Here is a 23,403-nt window from a genome sequence, read left to right as displayed (position 1 = left end):
TTTCATCACACACATATTTTTAGACGACACAGGGTTTATAATTGGCGGGAAAGGCACATGCTGTTTGTTACGTTTCCAATAGACATCTTTTATCATATTCATTAAACTTAGTACAGTTTATAAGCAATTTAGTACACATTCTGATATTAAGAGGACATGATAAAGAGAAAACATGAAATATAACAATATTATGATGAAAGAACTCACAGGTTTCATGAAATTAATGATGCTGCTTCCATCCAATCCCCTGAGACCACTGTCACAAGAAATAGGAGGGAAGTCTATTGATTTACTGGCATCCAGGTCCTCAAGAGCCTTTGCAAAAAGCTGGACCGCATCGTACATCAACGCTGTTTCTGTCTGAAGAAATGAGAATATGAGTTCAGTTTTAAAACAAAACATCTGCATATACTCAAAGCATTATGCATGTTTTTTCATTTATACACTTTTTAGAAAGCCTGTTTATTTGCATGAGAACTCACAAGTTTTATTTTTTTGCTTATTAATACTTTTCTCTTCTATTTCACATCAGCGAACAAGAAACAAACATTTTTTTTTTTTTGTCCTCATGCATTCTTCTGAATATTTTTCTCATACATTCAATTAATGATATAGCATTTGCAAGCCAGATTCAATACATTTATGCTGTCATTAGATCAAGTTAATTTCCTCTTTAATCATAATAAAAACGTCTTTTCTAGTCCCTTTTGTTTGTATTTCCATTCAGTATAACTTCAAGTCTAATTGTTATTAAATATTGCATTATAGAAAAGTAAATAACATACACGTATAATTCATTATATTATAGAAAAGTAAATAATATACACGGCGCACTTTAGTTATCGCTTTGCACAATCTCTTAAAAAAATAATTGGAAATTTTACCTGTTAACATACAGGATGTTATTAACTTCAAATTTTATTTGAAGCTTTCTAATCATTAAGCCTCAAATGAATTTTATCTATTAACTTTAAAAAAAGTTAAATAAAGAATAGCTACAATTTTTGGAGTCTGTACCAAGTAGGCATGAATATATGAGCAACTCTTACTGATTTTTCTGCATTCGCTTAGTACATTTGCATTGCGTATATGGAATGAGAATATAAAACATGCGCAGATAGTTTATGTATACATATTAAAAGGTATACACACTTCCTGTTCGTATTACTCAAGTCAAATTTATTAAATAAAGTTTACAAGAAGTGTTTATGCATGCATGAGATTAGAAGAGGTCAAATACTTTTGGGTATGTATTTAAAAATGCGTAAAAGGAAATTACGTTTAATACAAGTTGACACGAGTTTGCATTTTAGAAACCACAAAATACATATGGTATGTAAAGAATTTTGTAATGTTTAAGTATAGCTACTACACTACTTCTACCGAAGTAAAAATGAAATTTTATTGTACTCGAATAGTCTTTATTGGGAAATCCAGCTTCCTTATGGCTCCAGCCCATTTTGTGTTGAGTTCTACAACTAATCCTTGAAGATCAGCGTTATTCTCATCCACTAATCGAAATCCAGTAATATTTGTCTTTCCATATTTAAAATCTTCCATGTCAATCGTATGAAGATCCTACAGAATAGTACAAAACAGGTTATTAACTTTTATTTCAATCCTGTCAGCGCGTGGGAAAGGAAAACATTTTTTAAAGCTAAATATAACATTTATGCATAAATAATAGATATTTTCTTATCATCAAATTAATCTTGTCACTTATTACTATTTTTATGTAAAATATATCTGATTTATTTTAAACTGAATGAATGGGATAATTTTTAGGATTAGGATTCGTATTTGATTAAAAAAATTTAAGTCATTATAAACTTTTTAAAAATAATACAATAATTAATTTAAACATACACTGAAACAGTACATGCATTAATAGAGTTCAAAGTATTTTAAACAGTTACTGTAGATGGCGATCAAACCATTTCAAACAATTATTGTTGCTTGAAGTAGTTTGATAATTTAAACAACATAAGTGAATTCTCATTACTATTTGAATAGCTTCAAAAATGAAAAGGGAAAAATCAACAACTGGAAGCTATAATTATCTAAACATGAATGATGTTTAATAAATACAATACAGCTGTTATAAAAGTTGATTAATATTGTTATAGTTGACAATAATACTTACAAGTGAAGTAATGAGGTAATTATGGCTTTCTGTCATCATTCCAACTTGTTGAGCCTATTAAAAAAACGCAAAAATTACTTCAATACAAAGAAATAAAATTCAGCTTTCATTATTTGCATTTACATGCATGACATTTTCTTGTGATGTTTAAAATATTTAGAAGTTCCTTCTCAGATCGGTAACAAAGTTTCAGCTGATTAAAAAGTAGAAAGGTTTTACAATGGAAAAATTCAACTATTCTGGTAGACTGGCTGACAGATTTTTGCGTATTCAGATGTATACTGTAGAATAGTATTTTTTTATGTTCTGTTGCTCTAAATGGGAGGATGTAAATGGTGAATGCCGTTTTTTGATCTATGATCGACGTTCATTTAACTGGAAATGCTAGAATGTACATTGTTCTATACACAAGAAAAACACTATAACAAGCATTTCCTATCCTAGACTCAAACTTATCACAATTCTTAAATATTTTGTGTTAAAAGTACTTTATCTTGAATTAAAATGCAAATAGATTTTATTTTCAGGATGTAATACCATAACTTTATTTCCTGTCTTGCTCTAGTTTTTTTCCCAACTTTATTTAACTGCATACGGAATAAGTCGCACTTTTAATTTCTAAAATTAAAAGTGCGACTTATAAAATGTCAGTCCTGATTGATGTAAACAGTAAAGGAAACAAAAGCAAATAATTAGTAATTAAAATTAAACAATATATAAATGTTTTTCCAGAAAAAATGGAGTACATTTTACTTATCTATTCAACTGCTATTCTTCCAATCTACGAAATTGCTACTATTTCTTACTGCATAAAAAACATTTAGTACATTTTCATCCTAGAGGGAAGAAATGAAATTTTACAATGTCAGATATTTTATCTTGCGTAAGCCAATATAAAAATACGTTAATTAGTTTTGTGCTACCCGTATTTTATTTGCACGCAAGTTATGGAATGTGGCTGCTGCAACAGTTAACCGCCTCAATATTGGTAAGTGCGTTAGAGAAAAGTAATCTTTAAAAGGCATCTTTAAGGAATACTTAATGAGCTAGCGAAGAATAGAAAGAAAGCGAGAAAAGAAACCGAGAAAAAGAACGAAAAAGTTAAAAAAAAAGCTGTCAGCGTTTATAGAGAGGAAAAATCAGAGAGGCCTAATAAATCGCGAGCAACAACACGCAATCCTTTTGCGCGCTTCGACTAGACAGTAAGGCACAGATAACATTCTGAACTCGCATGAAGCATGACACACTTTTATACTCCAAGAAAGTTTTGAAATAAATATCTGCTTCTTCTATTTGAAATACCCTGAATAATGATTTAATCTAAATCAGTATTAAAGAGATAAATATCAAATGAAATAAAAAATTAATTACAAAATGCATTAGAAAAATTAAATAAAGTAAAACAATTAAAAGGCAAAAAACTAAAGATGCTAAGAAATAACAGCAAAAGTAAAATAAACATTACTACTTTGAGCAGCATTTAAGTTAAAACTGTGTTCAAATATTTCATGAAAAATATTTGCCGTCATTTTAATAAATTCAAAACTTGTATATGAAAATTCATTTGTGTTTCTTATAGACGAGAACTTAATTCGTGAACTTTTTCAAAAGATACTATAGTGAATTTTATTTACTGTAATGAATTCTTGTAAAATAATGCAGATTTTATACGGATGATTACTTAGTAAGTTAAATATATCTAATGAAGAGTATAACTTTATAAAATGATTATCATTTTTTACTGTCAGGATAGAAACTGTTCCTTTTTAGAGAACTTGCAATAAACATGAAGAGGCATTGGTTCAGCGGGACGTTAAATGTTTTCTCGAAACAGTCTGCAAATATTCCGCTTCTTGAAAAGATAGCGTACCAATGTGTACCTAAATTCTTTTCGTTTCTTAAATCATTCAACTTTGCTCGAGGATTCACTTCTTCACTTGGAAAGCAAGGCATACAAAGTAGCTACTATCGATACAGTTTTATTAAAACAAACAGCTCACAAATAAGGGAATTTTCGGTAGAGCTTCTGATTTAGCTTCATAATTAAGTAGTGCCGGAGCTACCCACATTTGGAGCTCTAATGCACTAAGATTAGAATTATTATTTCAGTTAAAAATTGAGAAGTTTCAAAGCCGAGTTCCATCAGAATTTAAACATTGGGCTAATTCTTATCGTAGAGATTAGGTAAATGCACCCCTTTCCTTGAAAACATAGTAAGAATAAGGTAAACAAATATTTGTTACATTAAAATATTTAAAAAGCTATTAAAGATAAAAATCAGAGTAATCGATGTAAATTTGCAACCAATTCTTCAGCTGCAGGAGTGTAAATGACGGCAATAGAAACCTGTCTTCACACGATTACAGACAAAATGTTCCAGGAAAGAGAGAAGGGGGAAACAAAGCCAGTAGAGCTATCTATTGACAAAAACATGAGCAAGGATCATTAACCAAAATTGAAAGATTTTTATGAATGTAAAACACTTCAAGGATGTCTAGTTCTCCAATAACGATGTTTTGGAATAATTTTGGCTGCAAAGAAATGGAAACTGTGATCTTTTGACCAGAAGTGTTGGGCAGTAGGGGATTTATGAATTTCTTTTCCTTAGATATGTCTTATTGCCCTTAATGAAAAATTTAAAGGCTTTCCTTGTCTGACCAGCATATATGAAGTCACACAGGCAAAGAATATTATAGATAGCCCAGGACTTCATATCCGGAATGAGGTCTTTAAGTATCGAAGAGCGAATATTATTGGTAGAAGATTAAAGGGCATATTTTCTCTTCAGCGTATTCTTATGATAAAAATTTAAAAAGCTGTTTAATGCCTGAAGAAGGGATCTTGCTGAATTGCTTTCCAGACGCAAGTAGAAATGGCCAGATCTCAGTTTTCAAGTAAGTATTATAAGAAGCTACCTACTAAAAACGGTGATATGTTCTACAAAACGGTGATAGCATAATCACGCATGTAGAAGTTCTTAATTTCGACTTCAAACCCAAGCCTAGATTTTAGTGCATACCGAAGCCCCCACGAATGGCCGAGTATGGCCACGAATCACCACTGAATACTGATAGTTTGACCCTGAATAAAACTAGGGAGAACGGACTGGCTGCATGAATGCCTTTCGCAGTTTTTTCTATGCCTAACGTAAATACGAACCAATTTCCCTCAGAAAGTTCTCGCCGAGTGGAAATGCTTAGAGGATGGCATCCTTTCTCCTAGGCCTTTTTACTTGTGACAACCTTCTGAGAGAAATTGGCTCATAAGCCCTCTTGTAGACTGTTCAAATAACCTAACCTTCAAATTCAAATAACCTAACCTTACAGTATACCGAACCAAAAAGAGAGCACGTAAGAGAAAAGCGGAGTTCCACTGGCATCGCATTTTGAGCTACATGTCCGTTTCTACTTGCAGCTTGATCTGTCAGTATACCACACTTTATATATCTTAAAGCCACGTCTGTTTAATGACTTTTATTAAAGGGAAACCATACATATCCAATCACAATAATAAAAGGCTTTATTTGAGGTTAATAATTTTTAACATTATTCTTACACTGCGCGAGAGCAAATTCAAACTTCCTCATGTAGCCTCCCTAATCAGCAGCTCTATATCCCACTGCCCTGGTAATTCGACTACTTCACCCTCTACACAATATATACAATGCAGGAGTTTATTGAAAATAAGCTGGAACTGTTAAATTCTAAATGATAAGTAGAAATTACGAGAAGCTGATTACTGGCTTCGGTGGCGTGCCCATCCAAGAACCATAACTCATGTATTTAGTTGTACTCAGTAATTCAAAATAAGTAATTCAAAATCCAGCTCTTTTATGTACTTGTAGTAAACGATTTTTAGTTTCAAATGTCCGCTTTTAAAGTTTTGCTTTAGCGAGAATCTGACCTTCGCCTTTATGGAAGGTGTTGCCATGTGCTCTATGAATTGCTTTACCGAAAGTGTTTTAACTGTCTTATTTCAGACAATGTTCTTGCACTCCCCTTTTATTTTATTTTTCCCTTTCCCACAGATACTTTTTTATAAAAATATCGGCTTTTACGCATTTAAATAGATAATGTTATTCGAAAATTTATAATTTATTTAAATTAAAATTAAAAATTTAAAGCGAATTACCTTTTCTAGTTACTTTTGCTCATCACCTTCTTTATATCATAGATTCTTATTCATATTCTTATCGTAGATTCTTATGCTTATTCTTATTCTTATGCTTATGTGAAGTGAAATTAATTTTTAAAAAAGCTTAAAATGCAATGTGCTGCCGTAAGCTTTTATAAACTTTTGTAAGTTTCGCTTTTTTTAAGTTAGTTGTTATGAACTGACATTCGTAGTAAAAGTTGATATTTGGGGACGTATGGTGTTCCTCGCTTGGTAATTATGCGTAAAAACAGCGTGAAAACTTCACAGAAATACAACGTGACTCACTTTTCTCTCGTAACATAAGCTGGATGTATTAACGGACATGCGATTAACTATAAATAAAAATAAATAAACTTATTGCTGCTTTCTTTAGCGTAGTATAACATCTATTCTAATTTTACTCAAAGCCTATGTTCAGCGCTGCGAATGTTAATATATTCCACACAGCATATTTATATGTATAGTACGTGTATTGAAACTTTTTTAACATCAGTTGGCTTTGATGACCGGCCCTAGAATTAATCTGGGATACAAATACTTTCTTCAATAATTTTTGATGAACTTTCGAAGTACGAGAAAAAAGTTTATTGTTTATTTATTTTGAAATTTTGTTTTTATATATTTATTTCTTTAGAATCGGAACAATTTCTTGTTAAAGCAAAGCATTTCTTTCTGGAAAATCCCTTTGTTGAAGCCTATATGTTACCTACCTAATAAAATTTGCGGGACAAATTCAAGGAACAGTTATAAAAAATCATGTAACCCGAATGATTCACGCCTGAGATACCTTCAAAATTCAGAACTGCAAATTTTTGCAAAATAAATTTAAATAAGAACTTAAAAAATGTGATATAAAGTGAGGCAGTTAAAAGTTGGTGTACGATTTAGAGATGCAGAAAAAAATTTAATAAAGTCTATGGTTAGTTCTGACTGAAATGCAAGCTTTGCAGCGAATTTTTATGCTCTTGTACTGTCAAGGGGTTCCTGAGGGAACAAAGCGTATTCGTGATGAGTAGCGCCTTGAAACATCGGGGGAATATTATGTGGGAGCTTCAGTGAGGCAGATCGGCGTCATAATGTTCCTAAATACGTTCTATCGAATTTTAATCCGGAAAATATGCGGGGCACTCCATCCACTGGATTCCTTCTTCTTAAGATAATCGGTCACTAGTGCAGCGCGATGGGGACGAGTATTAGGAGAAAGTTATTACCGGTTACGACCCTAAACAACTTGACATAAGGACCTTAGCTCTGTATATTTTAGCATTCATAGTTGCATTGTTAAAAAGTTTATGGTTGCATTGTTGTAGGTCCGTGCGGTCATTCAAAATGATGCCTCCATACTATGATTTCACAACCGTCGTACCGATGCCTTTGACGGATGTTTTTAGGTTTATTGTTTTTCTCTCTCCAGATTGTAATACGTCTAGAATCTCTCTCCATATAAACAAAAGATTAAATAGTAAAGAGAGTTCGGCTTCAGTTCTAGGTACTCCAATCACGATGATCTCTGCAACAGTACCACACATTTTACAGAAGGAATTAATGGGACGCAAATCATGCATCCTTGCATACAGCCCTCTTTTATGCAACTTGTCACTCACGGTATATCTGGCTAGTTGATTTCTATAGCTACAGCAAACTCCCTAGTAGTCTGAGCTGACTTCATTTATCTATTTCTTTAACAATCATTGCCAAATAACGGTCCTGAGAGTCTGTTGGGTCACTTTTCAACCTTGATCTGGATGCCTGCATACATTACCGGTGTCTTTAAACCATTTTCAGATTCTTGACATGAAGCTTTTGGCTAACTTTTTGTCTTTACAGAACTATGTCAGTGACCGTCTTGCTTCTCTTCTCCGCTCATTCTCACACTCTGTCGTAAGCTTTCTCAACAACATGATCCACCTTTCACATGCAAAAATTTTATCCAACTACTCGAACAATCTTTGAAATTAAAATCTGAAACCCTTTGCGCTCTTTCCCGCATCTAAGAAAGGGTGCAAAATTTTACATATAACGTTTCTACTCGCTTATTTCCCCCGTTTCCTACTAATTTTATAACTTGAAAACTGGGATATAAAAAATATGCTGTGTATATTATTTCTTAAGAGATGGCTTCAGTGATAAATATAGCATATTTTAAAGCACACATAAGGGCACACTAATATTATTAGAGAATTATGCATTTCAAAAACTTATAAATTTCAATAATTTTACTTTTACTTACAGGAACTAAGTTTCTGTTTGTGAAACATTTTGCATTATTACCGTAAATAGGAAATCTCTAAACCATATACTGAAAGAACAAGGAGAGAAAATACTTGAAGAGGAGAAATGTGCTATTAAATACGTCATTTGTGAAGCGAAGTTGGATTCCATTGTATTGTGTAATAGCCCCTAGTGATCTTAAGCTACCAACCAAATACCTTTAACTCGACTTCACTTGCTAGAATTAACATAAAGCACGTTTTGCAGTTGCTCCTTTAATTTTTCTGTAAGTATATTTTAATACGATATTTGGATTTCTCTAAATCAGTTTCTCTTAATGCTCATATATGTTGACGGCAATTATATTGCTTAAAACAATGTTTGCTTAAAACAATGTTGCTGCTTCGGATACTATGTAGTATCTATAGAGTTTATTTTAAGAAGACACCGTTGCATATCTTTAAGATAGCATGTCTTTAAGATTAAAAATTAGATATCAAATTCATCTGCAAAATGGGATTATAAAGCCCTAGTGGCCATGTGATTGAGAAATTAGTATTTCATTTTCTAAACACAAATTTCATGTAACCAGTAAAGTAGACATGGTTGCGGAAACTTACGTGTTTTAGGACTGTGCGTAATGTATCTCTTTTCACATCCAGCACAATCCGTGACTCTCCGGCCGATTTTATCCTCCAGAAGATGTCTCTGTAAGCTTGAGAAGGGCGAAATTGATAGAGCTGGACTCGCCACTCATTTTTTTGGGCTTCCTTCAAGAAATCTTGAAGTCTAATTACACCTGTAGGAGAAAGAATTTTAGTTTCCAAGAAGTAATTTTTATTCTTTTAAAGTGTACAGGAAAGATTCAAATATGCAGTCTGTTACTTCAATTTGAAATTCATGTTGTTTCTTGCAAATCCGTGTTCTTTCAGTTACGTATTCGGTGTGATTTATATGTAATAGTTTTATATGTACAACTTGAAAATTAAAAGAAAACTATTTCATTTTGTTCTATTACTACATTTTCGTTAATTATTTTTAAATGCTCGGAATATAGTAGTGTTAAAAAGATCATATACTTGTTTTTAAAAATTTCGCAGTTATGTGTATTTTAGATGAACTCCTACTCAGGTTTACTGGATTATTTTTACAAGCACGAGAAATGAAATGTATAACTGGAATATATTTTTGAATTACAAAATATATAATATCTGAATGTACTTATCCGAATGTTGCTCACTAGTAACCATATGCGTTCATACGCTGCTACAGTGAAATAAATGCATCATTATTAATTATTGTCATTGTTATCCTGATATTTATTATTTAATATAATATTTGAACTGCGTATCGCATTCTCTTTTTTCATAATATGTCATTCAGGCCATGCAAACCACTTTTTAACTTCAATAAGTAAAAATATTAATTTGTTTATTAATTACTCGGACTTTGCATTATGGTTAAATGTAAAAAATCTGCCAAATTATATGGTTACGGCTGGTCTTTTTGATGGGGAAAGTTTTATGATGCATATCAAGTGAAAATATACATACATATTGAATTCATATGACTGGTCGAATAGTAAAACTCCTCTTAAACTATTTGAAATATAAGATTACCTTATCAGTCTTCTTCCTGATAAATTTCAACGCCAGTATCGTAGTTTACGATAGTTTTCTTTCCGCCATTTCGCTTCTACGAAACATCTCCAATAGTATCATCTTCGGTAACGAATATCCCCACCACTGGCTGGTCGTTGCATGGGTGTTTTTTATAGTTTTCTTTCCGCCATTTCGCTTCTACGAAACATCTCCAATAGTATCATCTTCGGTAACGAAATATCCCCACCACTGGCTGGTCGTTGCATGGGTGTTTTTTACAGTTTTACTCATGTGTTTGAATACGATCCAGTTTTCCCTAGACAGTCCTGTATGACGGTACCACTTCTCTTAGGCAGGTTGTTTTAATGTGTTTTGCCATATTCAAAATATCTAACCTAACCTCCGCTAACTTAAGAAATTTGATGATGATTTTGACTTCTACGGAGAAAGGAGAAAGCCAAAATATTGTTAAGATGCTTTATAGTACAATGGCTGAAGGAATTCGATAGGAACCGCTGTCTTAAAGCAGATTTTTCAGGATTTTTTTAATGCAAGCAAATGACTGTGCGATGGAAGAAAAGGCGTTAATCTCAGCAGTCGAATTTGCTATCCTGTTTCGTGTCTTTCACACCAGCCACAGTTGATGAAAGATTCCGATTATATTGGATCAGGCAGAGAGAGAAATCGCAGATATCGTGACCTGACGGATGCAAATGGTGATGAGATAGTAATCACTTATCCTTGTTCTCTGTTTCTTTTTTTTATGCACCGTTATCTCTTTTATCGGCACTATCAAATCTCTGAAAATTCAGTTTAACGCCTCGTCGTCACTGCCGCTAAATATGAGTCTTTCAGAGCACTCACTGTCTTCCCACTTTTTTGAAAGTAAAACTTCAATGCGTAATTATATATACCGAGTATTTATCATATCGTTGTTGCTTTCAGCGTTATTTTAATTTTTATATTTTAGTGACTATGACAGTATACAGCTTAAATGAAGGTCTGAAAATGCTTAAAAATATTTGCCATATGAATTGGTAATAACAGTTCCTTTACCTTAGGTTATTTATTTAGGTCAGACTTTGAAGAAACTTTCTACTCATTATTATTATTGTTATTATTATTAATATTATTATTATTATCGTCATTATATGCAAGCAAGAGTGTTTGTAAAGAATTTTCAGTGTGCAGAAACGGAACGGAAACTAAATCAAGTTTTCCCCTAGTACTAGAAAACAAAACAAGTACATGCACTTTTAGGTGGTGGGAAAAAAATCGTTCAAATTATAAAAAATATTATTTTAAAGGATAATAGCAGAAAGCAGCTCAGAATCCTTTCCAAGACCAAGTGGTATTTTGTAGGAATCCCTAAAAGAGAAATTTTCCTTTAAAACATTTTTGAAACGCTTTATGCGACGAATATTTGATTAATAGTTGTAGAGTCTTTTTGGGGTAGAGCAAATTAGCGATGCCGTCACCATAAACTCCAGATCTCCCAATTGCTAGCCAGACGTGATTGCACCACGAAAGCGTCTGGAAAGAATTCCTTATATTCATTCTCACTTAAAAGGCGACTAAGGAAAAGGAATGTAAAAAAAATGATAACCTGTTAATACATTTCTTGGCGTACCAACTCCTTGATGAAGACGTCATGAGAAATGTAAAATCATCTCTTTATCTATTTTTGCTTTTTTTTTTCTTTTTTATATCACATTTTTCAGTTTTGTGCAGTCGTTGTGTTCATTGCTTTGTTCATTTTTTCATTTGGTTTGCTGTTTCAATGGAATATGAATTTAAAATTCTCTATTTATTTTTTGATTTTTAATATATTATCACTCATATAACATCAGGTTTCAAAGCATGGCTTAGCTACCGGTTTTTTTCGAACTTATTACTTTCCTTTATATATGTATATACAGACACACACACACACACATACAAAGTAGTAAAAAAGTAGAGTAGTAACTAGATTAAATGAGAAAAAGTAGATTTAAATGAACAAAATACGATAAAATAAATAGAAACACTCCTAAGCCGTCGACTAAATAGTTTCTGATTACGAAAAATTGATAGGAACGATCATTAACGCTTGCATTTTAAGGAGAAAGGTCGTATTTAAATCACGGTATTATTTATGTGAAGTAAAAATGTGAAATATTGTCTAATTAAAATTTAAATCTAAACCTCTTTGAAATTAAAAATGATAAGATTTCGCAAGTAAAATCAGATAATACTTCAGCAGTTAGTAAGCTTAATGTAGATGGAACATTTTATGGCGTATGTTTTTATACTGATCTTAAGCTTACTGCAGAAGTATGGTCTCATTCCGAATGATTGTTTCTTAAATTTACATGAATTATCTTAAGACTTAATGGAAGTCATGATGCATCTGTCTCTACACTAGAGGCACAAAATATCATATTGAATAAAATGAAAAAATGTTCTTTTCTCAATTTCTTTAATAGATTTCTTAAGCCCAGACCCATCAATGAAACTATGGTGCCAATCATTCATTGCTACTAGATGCGATGTGTTATGATATCAGCAAACATATTTACTGTAGATATAATCTTCAAGATAAAATTCAATCAGATTACTTTTCAATAGATAGAAAAAATTTTAAAAGTGCTTTTTTTTTCTTTAAAATTATTGCGTATTATTATGGGAAAAAACCCTTTACAAGGTATTCAGTTAGACCAGCCGTTTTAACGACTTCACACGCGTTATGTATGAATCTCATATTTTGACGATATTCTGTAAGCAGATCAGAGCCGACAAAAATGTTATCTTTAAAATCTTATTAAGGACCAACCACCAGATGAAATGAGATTTCATTCTATTGCGACTAACTCTGCCGTGAATTCTCCATCTAGCATTATTAATAACTCACACACCGTAGTGGAGATCTCTAATCTAATTCTGTACAGGTTTATATTCCCTCAAGACAGATTCTCCTTTCCTAGAAGCTGCGCTGTTTAATATTTCGGTGCAACACATCTGAAGGGCACCTTAATTCTACATGAAGCTGAACAGTGACCTGTCGAGCAAATGTAATCTGAAAAAGAAATCTCTGAGGCGTACTGTCTTCGGAATTAATGAGACTTTTTCCTCAGAGTAGGATGCAAATGCTTTCCTTTTATTCCATTTAGTGTCTCTAAAAGATATCCCCACTAAAGTCAGGATTAATATCGACAGTCAATTCAAATTATTTTCCACAAATGTGCTCAATTTTTTTTTAGGGGGTGGGTTCCGCGGAGGCTGCTTTAATTATAACAGGAATTGCTGGGATAGGCAGGTGCAAAAATGAAACTGAGAAATCAACAGATACATGAATGATGCATTAATCAGATTAAAACAATGTATACTACCAAACAAAAATTAAATTTTATAAATGTAAGTATGTTGTTAAAGAATCATTCAAAACAAGTGCACGGAATCAAAACATGGTTGCCGTATTTGAAGACCGGTTTTTCGTAAGATACTTTTTTTAATTGATTTCAGATTTGCAGTTTTAATAATATTTGTCTACTTGACTGTTGAGAAAGTTATACTTCGATTTTCTGTCAACGAAAATTAAATTTAAAAATACATTAAAATACTCGTCATTAAGTATAAATTTCTTTTAAAATTCGTTACATTTTATGAATTAATTCTTTACTTGCGCCGAAATTTTGCTTCTTTTAATCTGTAAATAAAATCATAAATTATCTAAAGACTTACAAATTTTCATTGGTACGAGACCCTGGTCTGTTGGCAACCAGTAAAAATTAGTAGTTTTAAATAGATTTAGATTCATCTGTAGTTTTATTATATTCTTCGCATTAAGTGTTACTTCGCAATGAACTGCAATATAAATCTTTACTAAGGATATGTTTTGTGAAAGTTAAAATAAGCCAATGAAATTGCGCTATTTTTACTACTATTTCAAAAGTACATTGCATGTATTACAAAGTTTGTTCACTATATTCTTACAAAATTACTTAATTGCATTCTATACATACGAATTAGATTTATTTATTTAAATATAAGCACATCAAATTACGAAAATGAGAAGTAAATAAACTATACATATATCTGTGGATCAAACTAATGTTTCGAAATCTTCTAAGAAGCATACAAGTTCTTAATTTATTTTTGATTTCAAAACTTGGAGCATCGCAATACATTCGTACTAGTACATCAAGTGTTCCAATAACGCGTTACGTGATATAAATAATTTTGGCATTCTTTACTCAGCAGTTATCCAGAATGCGTTTTCATTGTCTATGCAAAACTACTTTTATCTTGCATGATTTTGATAAAATACAGATCATTCCTCGCAGAAGATTAAGGATGTTTACATAGTTATATTAGAATTTTAGAGATCTTCAGTAAAAGAGAATACGTTTTGTTTTTATCTATAATTTCTATATTGCCAAAGCGATCCAATTTTGTTCCAAAAATTTTTTTTGGATATCTTGAGGAGAGGTATATTTTAAATTTATGAAATAACATTGATGTTAATAATATTCGTCCTCACCCCCAAAATTCCATTCGAAAGGAAATCGAGATGAAGACTAACATAACTGATGATTTTTTAGATGTTTTGAGTTGCATTAATTCAGACGTTGTTGAAGGCTTTTAAACCAATAGTTTTCTGTACAATATACAATAGGTAGGCAGTTAAAGAAAAATGAAAACAAAACAGGAAGCCTAACAAGTTAAAAAAAGTATTATTTATTTTTAAGATTATTTATACTTTAAGAAGAAGAATAACGCCAGAAAGGGCTTACTGGTTCCTCAGCCATATTGTAAAAGCTCACTTTTTAGTGAATTCTATAAACAAGATCCCAGGTTATTATTATAATGATATTATTTTAACGTATTCACCCAAATTAAAAACTTAGCAAAATAGGGTTTTCTTACATGGGTATATTTTCTCATGTGTGCACACAATATCGCGATGTAAACGCTGAAATTACAATGTATTTCGCAAGTCGATTGCTTTGAGTGCAATATATTTCTTTGAAAAGGGCTTGGTGTTAAATATTTTTCCATTATCGGTAGCAGAGTCAGAATATGAAAGAAAGGAAATAATATACTGAACGTCAAAAATGTTAGAAACTTGGTTATGGGACGTGTATTCTTACAACCTCCAAGTATAGAGTAATGGACTTCCAAAATTACTTCAAAATTGAAGAAAATGGGTAAATATGGAAACATTAGAAATGCTGATTGCGGGTTAATTGTCGAGGTAAAATATTTATTGTATATCTGAAGTGACAACAACGTTAGAGCTCTTAAGATATTCCATGCAAAGAATCTAGTGTTATAAATATACTACTAAGCGACGTAGGAGTGCTTAGCAAGCCGACTACAGCCGCCCACAAGCTAGAATTAAACAGACGTAGGTTGGCAAAGATGTGTCATAGATCATCCTAAGGACAATGATATTATAGTCACATCTAAGAAAATACTACAGTATCAAAGAGCATCAGTTGTCCACAAAGCAGACCTATAGAAGATGATTATAAAAAGCAACTGCCTTGAATACTTCCAGAATCTTCTAAAGCCGCCTACGGCTGAAGTCAGTAGAAAGCTAAGCAGTAAGACTATGCTAAAAATACAATGAAGCTCTTAAATGTTTGATTTTCACTTCTATTTTCATAATAACGTTTCCATTTAGTGTTTTTTGATTCCTTCCTTCCTTTACTCTGTTAGATAAATAACATTTTCTGTAGTCTTGTATTAATCTAATCCTTCTATGCGTTTGTAAGCAGTTTCTTATGGATGAGTATATCAAGAGGATGCACTCGTTGTCTTCAAATTACAAATTCTGATGATTTAAATAGACAAATAAAATATATTCAGTATTTCAATGGGCTTAAAAATTATTTAAATGTGAAGATACAATGAACAACGTTTAACCGCTATAGATTTCAGAAGATCTTTTTCATTCTCCTCTAGTTTTAAAACAGAAATTGCTTGATCTTAGTGATCTAATTAACTCTTGACATTATTAAGGCTAAGATATTATTTAAATTTCTATTAACACAATTTCTAATTTGCTAGAAATATAATAAGTTTTTTGAACTCCAGTGTTTTTAGTGCCACAATGATATTATATTACAAAACTGCAGAAAATTCATCAAATTCTCAAAAACAGCATTCAAAAATGCAAGATAAACCTTTCTGTCAAGATGTCTAATGCAGGCGTTAGTTCTTTTGCATTGTTACTAAAATATATGTATCTATGCCTAATTCAGTGCTTAAAATTTTAAGAAGCAACACAGAAAAATGACCTTCGTGTTCGTCGTAGACTAAAGAAAAGCTGCGCCATCCCCATATCTTGACAAGGTCGACGTACGCTTGGCTGAGGACTGAAGGTCTTGGGAACAAGTTGATGGACATGTCAGCTCGTTGCAGTTGGAAGTCCCACCTCGTCTCCACGTGCGGAATGTCGATGGCGTCGCAGATGGATTGCACGTGCATACTCGTGACGTCGGATTGGGGACCAAAGATACCAGCGATCCCCGCTTGAAGGAGGGAACACACTATAAAAAAAAATAAGGAAAAAAAAATTGTTAAATTTGCCAGGATAAACCCATGTACATTTTAAAAAATTTCTTCCCATCCGTATTTAGTTAAATTCCCATGCAGATTTAAGCTTATTATATCATTTAATAAAAAACTGTAGAAGATCAAAAATTATATATATTCAGGATATGAACATACTTAATTCTATCAACAGATTATAAAACATCTAAAGTGTACTGTCCTGTGGTGTATTAGTGTTCATTAGAATTTGTCTTTTAGTTTACAGTTAATATTACTACCAGTGCTACGCAGAATGCAAATAACTATATTGTGGATTCTTTGAAAACACCTAAGGTATACTGTAGTTTAGTAGTAAATATTCATGTGCAGACAACATATTTAAAAGAATGAACAGAGTAGAGACATTAAGATTTTTTTGGAAGCAGGCAAGATGAAAAATATGCAACCGCCTTTGCCGGGAATCGAACCACGGACCTCTGGAATACCGGCCCAGCGTGCTACCGTTCCACCACGAAGGCACGCTAGGGAAGTGGGAGAAATACCTTATAAATTAACGAAGAATACACGCAGAAGTTAAACGTAATTAATATTATACATCTATTCATATATCAAAGAATGCTGCTAGCTGTCGATTAGATTAAAATATTACTTACATGTATTTACTTCTGATAATAATACATTAATAATTTAAAAAGTAAGCAAAGACTGATTTACATTTACAAATACCGTAACCCGTTCGAAATGTGAATTCACAAAAATATGTGAAAAAATTCAATCACTCCTTCGCAATACATGTCTCGTATACAAAAGCCATAGTATACAAATAATGCACGTAGTAAGGAATGAGAAAGCAAAAAAAAATCCACTGATTGCAGTATATATATTTCTTTATAATTGCAGTGTATATATTTTCTTCACCATCTGCTATAAGAATCTTGATAATTTAAAGCCTTTAATTTAACAATTACCCTTTTTGTAACTCTCCCTTGGTTTAAAAATTACTGGGGCAGTGGGTTTTATCGTGCTGTTTATGACTAGAGAAAATTGAAAATATTTCTTTCAGTATTTTAATGAAGGATCTTATATTTTACTACTACGTCATTCATAAATTAGGGGTCGGCTGAGACTATCATTTTAGATGATCAGGAACATCGTTGAAAAACAGAGCCTTAATAAAATCTTCATTTTATATAATATTTAAATTATGCTTTGACATTTTGTTTAGTGGTTTCTATTATGCTTTAAATTTAATCTTAAAATGACAATTCCATATGTCGCATCATTAAATAAAACAGCGAAAGCAAATTCCTGTATTCTTGCCTGTAAGTTAAGTGAATTATTAGAAAATTGTTTTTCACTTTTTTATAGATTTGAATTGTGCCAATTTGAAAATAATAAGACATTTAAATGGGTGACAGCAGGCCGGCGCCGAGTAAAAAAGGTGTCGGGTAGAATCATTAAAACAAGCAGTTTGTCTTGCTGCCTGTCTGAACAGGAAAACTGTCTTATTTGAACGCCCCTCCGTTGGTCGACTCAGGTAAAATCTGGAAAGTACTGATTAGGATCTGTACCTAGGCAGTCTTCGGCCACGGGTGTTTAAAATCAGTCTCCAAAGGACTGGAGTCATCGCTGGCGATGGCTGTTTCAAGCTCTACAGGGACCATATGGTACTGTCTTGTTCGTTCCGTTGGTTGTGGTGGAGCTACATAGTCAGATATTCATGGTTCTCCGAGGTGGAACACTTCCATCGATCTTTAATCTGCTTGAAGTTTCCAGTGGGCGCCTGGAGCCTCAAAACTGCATATTCATATCCTTCCTTGGTTTCTCCCTGGGGCGCCTAAAGCCGATACCATGACGTAGTGTTAGCAGGCCGGATTGGTGGCGCGGTCTGTCTGACAGTGTTTAAGCGACTTCGTTCTGCTGTCCAGGTTTGGGGCCTCTATCGGTGGCAGATGTTTTTACAATTCCTCCAGAACAGGGACGTGGAATGTGACTTGCTAAGTATTCCTGTCGGCTCAGCTTACTCTTAGCTCGTCGGCTCGACCGATAAGTTAGCGGCTTTTTGGATCGCCTCTAGGGTTTGGGGCGTTTAACTGTGATAAGGCAGCCTCGAGCTTGACAAGTCTGAGTGCCCCTTCCTCATAGCACACTGTCTTATTTTACCGAAAGGTATAACCAGGGCAGGAGTTTGTCTCTGTTCCCTTCTGTCTTATTTGAAAGTGAAATTACGTGATGCCGATGCGTATGTAAGGGTAGACGCATTCGACAAATTCCTTAATCCTTATTTCGTGTCTACTGTTCCAATAGGAGTAATTTGTGCAACATTTATATTTTTTGTGATTGCTTGTTGTTATTGTTTTTCTACATAAAAAAGGTAAGTGCAGTTACATATTATGTTAAACATAGGTTAACTTTTTAATTCGGAAAAGCAACTATTTGAGCATAATTACTCAAAAACTGTTTACCTGTCATGTCTGAACCATTGTCGTATTCTTGGCCGCGTAAATTATTAATATCTAAACCATTTTCCTCTAAAGTGTAACTGAAGGGCACTGAAGTGTAACTGAAACGTTTTATAGAAGAAGATAAGAATGTTGTTCGTCCTTCACCGGTTGTATCTGCTGAAACACAAAATACTAAAAATCTTTCTTCAATGCTCACGTTTGTACTTTCTAAATTAAGATACCTCATACAAATTAATATCTGCTCTTAATGTCTGACATCAGGGCTACAATCAAGTAAAATATAAAAATACTTTGCCTGTTTGACCTTACTTAAAATAATTTGCTTTATATTATCCCCTAATAAGCTAATTTTTCATTTTTCATTTTATTTTCATGATAATGAAGCATATTTTTTTTTAGTTTGAATTTTATTAATATATATAGACATGATAGGGTCAAATGATGTGATCATTTCTATACACTTTAAAAAATTATTATTTCTTTCGAATAACTTGTTACTGGAACCACGGAGGGCTAAGTTTTGTTTGTCTAAAAACTGAATGGCATAGATAATTCTTTCAATAACATCGCGCCAATGCTTAGTCTCTTTTTAATAAATTTTGAAATTCCGAATCAACAGGTTTATTCTTTCGTAATCGTTCTAAGAAATCGGACCAAAGATGTAGATTCCAGGAATGCACTTTATATTTTCATGAAGTTTTAAGTGCTCATTTAAGTGGTTTTAATAGTTAAATTCAGTACTACTCAGTTTTACGTTGCTGAAACTGTTAAAAATTTTGCAGCAAAAACAATAAACAGAATTTTTTTCAGCAGAATTTAGCAACTAATCCCTTTTAACTGTTTCGCTGTTGATGGCGTTGATGAACAACTAGTGCTAGTAGAGTAAGCTTGGGTATTCCCTGGGTTTTGGAAAACTGAGTAATTTTAAAGTTTTGGTTTATTGAGTCTTTCTCTCACTTTCGTTTTCTTCATTGCATTCTGATACTCAGACAGTTTTTTCTGTTTTTCTTCCGACATCTGGGAAAAAATAAAAACAAAAAATGCGGAAGTAAAAATAAAAATAGAAAATAACTATTATAAAAACTATCGAGTAAAACACTTCTCCTTAAAAACACTCGGAAGATCACTGTTTGAAATATTTTATCTTAGTTCTAAAAAGCTGAGTTTATCTTGAAACATTGCTTAAAAAATATATAGGTGGTAGTACTCTTTTAATAAATAGGTGGTAGTACTCTTTTGTTTATTAAAGTAAATAAATCAAATTTAAAGTATGTATTTAAGATGAAATGAAATAACGAAACATTTTCCTTCGGTTTTCCAGATAAGCTAAAAATCGGAAAATGGCAAATTTTTGATTTCAGAATACCTTGTATATTTTTACTCCTACAAATCGCAAATAGGTATATTTTAAATTCAGTGGTACTCCGTAAATATATCAATCCTTTATTCTCAAAAGATATAATTTTTAGATTAATAAACAAATAGTTCATGTAAGAAAAATTTTTTTCGAATAATTATGTTCAAATCGTCGTTTTTCTGAATTAAAAAGCTAACCTAAGTTTAACATAATATGTAACTGCACTTAGCTTTTTTTAAGCAATTTGTCGATCGCGTCTACGGCGCCGGCCTGTACCTTTATATATGTTACCGTGAAAGACCGAAACTGGAGAATGTCGACTTTCATCGGAAAATGTCAACATTCACCAAATACGTCGCTGAAAGATCGAATATTTCTTTACATTCATGTACATTCGGACCCTCACCGGTGTATGTCGACAATCACAAATATGCTCTGGTGTAGGTCGAAAAGAGAGGAGTATATGTACACGCTGCCATTCCAAAGGGAAGTGTTCCACAAATAAATGCAGTTGTAAAAGCAAGAGCCTCTTGTGCAATTCAAAGTGTCATAATAGTTTAAGTTGTTGCAATAAATAAGATTTTAATCACATAATTTGGTAAATTTATAACTTCTATTATTTTCCTTTCTCATTTTGAATGTACTGTGTGTTTTAAGTTCTTATATTCTTAAGTTCTTATTCTGAGTTTCAAGTGCGTTTTTTCGCGAGTGAATTACGGAGAAGGAAATATAATATTCTTATATGTTCAACATTCACCATTAGTACATGGTGAATGTCGACATTCACCGGTGTAAGTCAGAAATAAGAGTATTTGGAAAATATTTCGGACATACACCAAGCGACTACGTGAATGTTGACATTCACCGGTGAAAGTCGACATTCTCCAGATTGCGGTGTTTCACCGTAACATATACACATCGGCATCACGTATTTTCGTTCAAATATATTTACAAGATCAGCTCAATTTATGTCAAAAACTGCAAAAAGCATTAACTGATAAAAATCAAAACGATATAATAGTATAGATCTTATGCATGAACTGCAGTTTTTGCAAACATTGGAGGAAATGTAGCATCGCCTTTTGAAACTCTAAGCTATCGTTGTCAAAAACATAGCAGTGTGCAAAAAAGAATTTTGGATATATCTCTAGATATCAACCCTAGAGCATTTTTTGTGCCCTTTGAACCTTGTCGTATACTACGCTGCGAACAACAATTTATTCAGTGCAAAATTATTAGATATCTAAATTATATTGTTTTTAGTTTTAAGATAATAAATAGTATTCAGCAATATATTTGGTATCCAATGCGTTTAGTATATTAAATCGCTTCGCTTGCAGTGTTACGTTTTTATAACATGTTGTTTTGACTAATGCTCACTTGTCTGACCTATAGTCAGCGCAAGCCCACGAAAGTCCTCGTTTCAAGGAACGCAAGATACGCCTGCCGTTGGCAACAGCCTTGGGCACCTTACAGGTGACAGTACGATTTAGCTAAGTTTTGCCCCCAGTTTTGATGGAGAGCATCCTGGGGGGGGGAGAGGGTCCGAGAGTCTCCCACCCCTCTTTCCCTACCATCAACCCTTCGAGAGGACTTCCGCCTTGCATACTTAGAGTGCCCCTATGCTGCACGGACACTATACATTTACAAACATCCATGCCTTCTTCGAGATTCGAACCCGGGCACTTCAGCACCGCAGTCAGCAACGCTAACCATTATACCGGTTGGGTGGCTTTTTATAACATAAATGTATGTATAATTCTTCCATAAATATGTTTGAGTGTGAGTTTTAACAAAGCACAAAATGTTTGCATATTTAGACAAATTAAAAGATAAAATGTAATTTTTTGTCATATTATTATGTTAATAATGCTTCATTTTAAATGTTAACCATAAGCAATGTCCCTTTAATATCGTCACAGCATAAAGGCGCTCGCTAGACATTTGCACGACGACGCCGATAAGGCTTGGCGCGGGCCTGGGTAAGAGTCACTCCATACTAGCATACAAATGTTACACTCTTGTTTCTTCCAGGAAGACTTTGTGAAGTATCGAACGGGTTACTGTATTTTCGAAAATGATTTTCTTTTGTTATTTTGTTATTGCCGTATTAAAGTGAATTTCTTATAGAGATTGTCTACAATATTTACAAATAAACTTATTCTTATCACTTATCTGAAGCTATTTTCAAAATTTTGAGATTATAGAATTACTGATATAAAATACTCGAACATCTTTCATTAACGCTCATTTAGTCTTTATTCATCATAAGCCTAACTTAATTCTGAATTTATAGACATTTCCTCCTTTGAAAAACGATTATACCTCTTGCAATGATAAGTACCGCGCAAACAACAATGATATCATCACATTTGATTTCCTAACTTTTGCGCACCACACACGTCTAGGTGACACCACACCTTGCTTAATAATAAAAAAAAATTAATTAAGCTACTGTTAAATTAGCGTAATAAATATTTAGATGTTATCTAAGCTTGCTGATTCGATACAGCATGTCTGACGTTATATTATGCCTGATTTACAAATTCTTGCATCAGGCAATTCCAGTTTTGATGATCTACTGTTTTGCGCGTATGAGTGAATGAAGGTTGCGGGTAGATAGATCTCTTTTAAAATTTTTTGCTGCTTCGGGAGAGCTTATTTCCAGTTTCGCTTCTGCTTTGTAAGGCAAAGTGTGTCTTTAGTCGGGTCAAGGCTAACCTCAGGAAACTAGGAAAGCTAAAGTGACATATTCATGTCTGCTTTTACGCACAAGGTTATTCAAATGTTATTTCAAAAGCTTCAGATTTCGAAACCGATAACAAATGACTTTATTCCTGAACGAGTGATACATCAAATGAAAGAAAGTTTTACGTGCAGCTGTTTCGTCTCAGCTTTTATTTTTTTAAATAATTACGCTAATATCGAAAAACG

At 32.9% G+C, this 23,403-nt stretch overlaps 1 protein-coding gene across 2 annotated transcripts in view; it reads right to left on the bottom strand.

Annotated features, from left to right (window-relative positions):
• The window catches only part of LOC118200088 (glutamate receptor ionotropic, kainate 2-like), a 173,463-nt gene that overhangs the window by 32,799 nt on the left and 117,261 nt on the right, over positions 1-23,403 (bottom strand). For both annotated transcript variants that reach the window (XM_085809437.1, XM_085809438.1), the window contains exons 3-7: positions 16,392-16,643; positions 9,130-9,308; positions 2,144-2,197; positions 1,411-1,578; positions 208-360 (exon numbers count right to left, since the gene is read on the bottom strand). In XM_085809437.1, the coding sequence (XP_085665563.1) occupies positions 208-360; positions 1,411-1,578; positions 2,144-2,197; positions 9,130-9,308; positions 16,392-16,643 (806 nt within the window). The remainder of the gene's footprint in view (positions 1-207; positions 361-1,410; positions 1,579-2,143; positions 2,198-9,129; positions 9,309-16,391; positions 16,644-23,403) is intronic.

This window comes from Stegodyphus dumicola, chromosome X2, assembly GCF_044657685.1.
Source record: "Stegodyphus dumicola isolate Sdum_Otavi_A_Nest chromosome X2, ASM4465768v1".
Lineage (NCBI taxonomy): Eukaryota > Metazoa > Arthropoda > Arachnida > Araneae > Eresidae > Stegodyphus > Stegodyphus dumicola.
The sequence above is the reverse complement of the archived record's forward strand: the minus strand, read 5'-3'. Positions and strand labels throughout refer to the sequence as shown.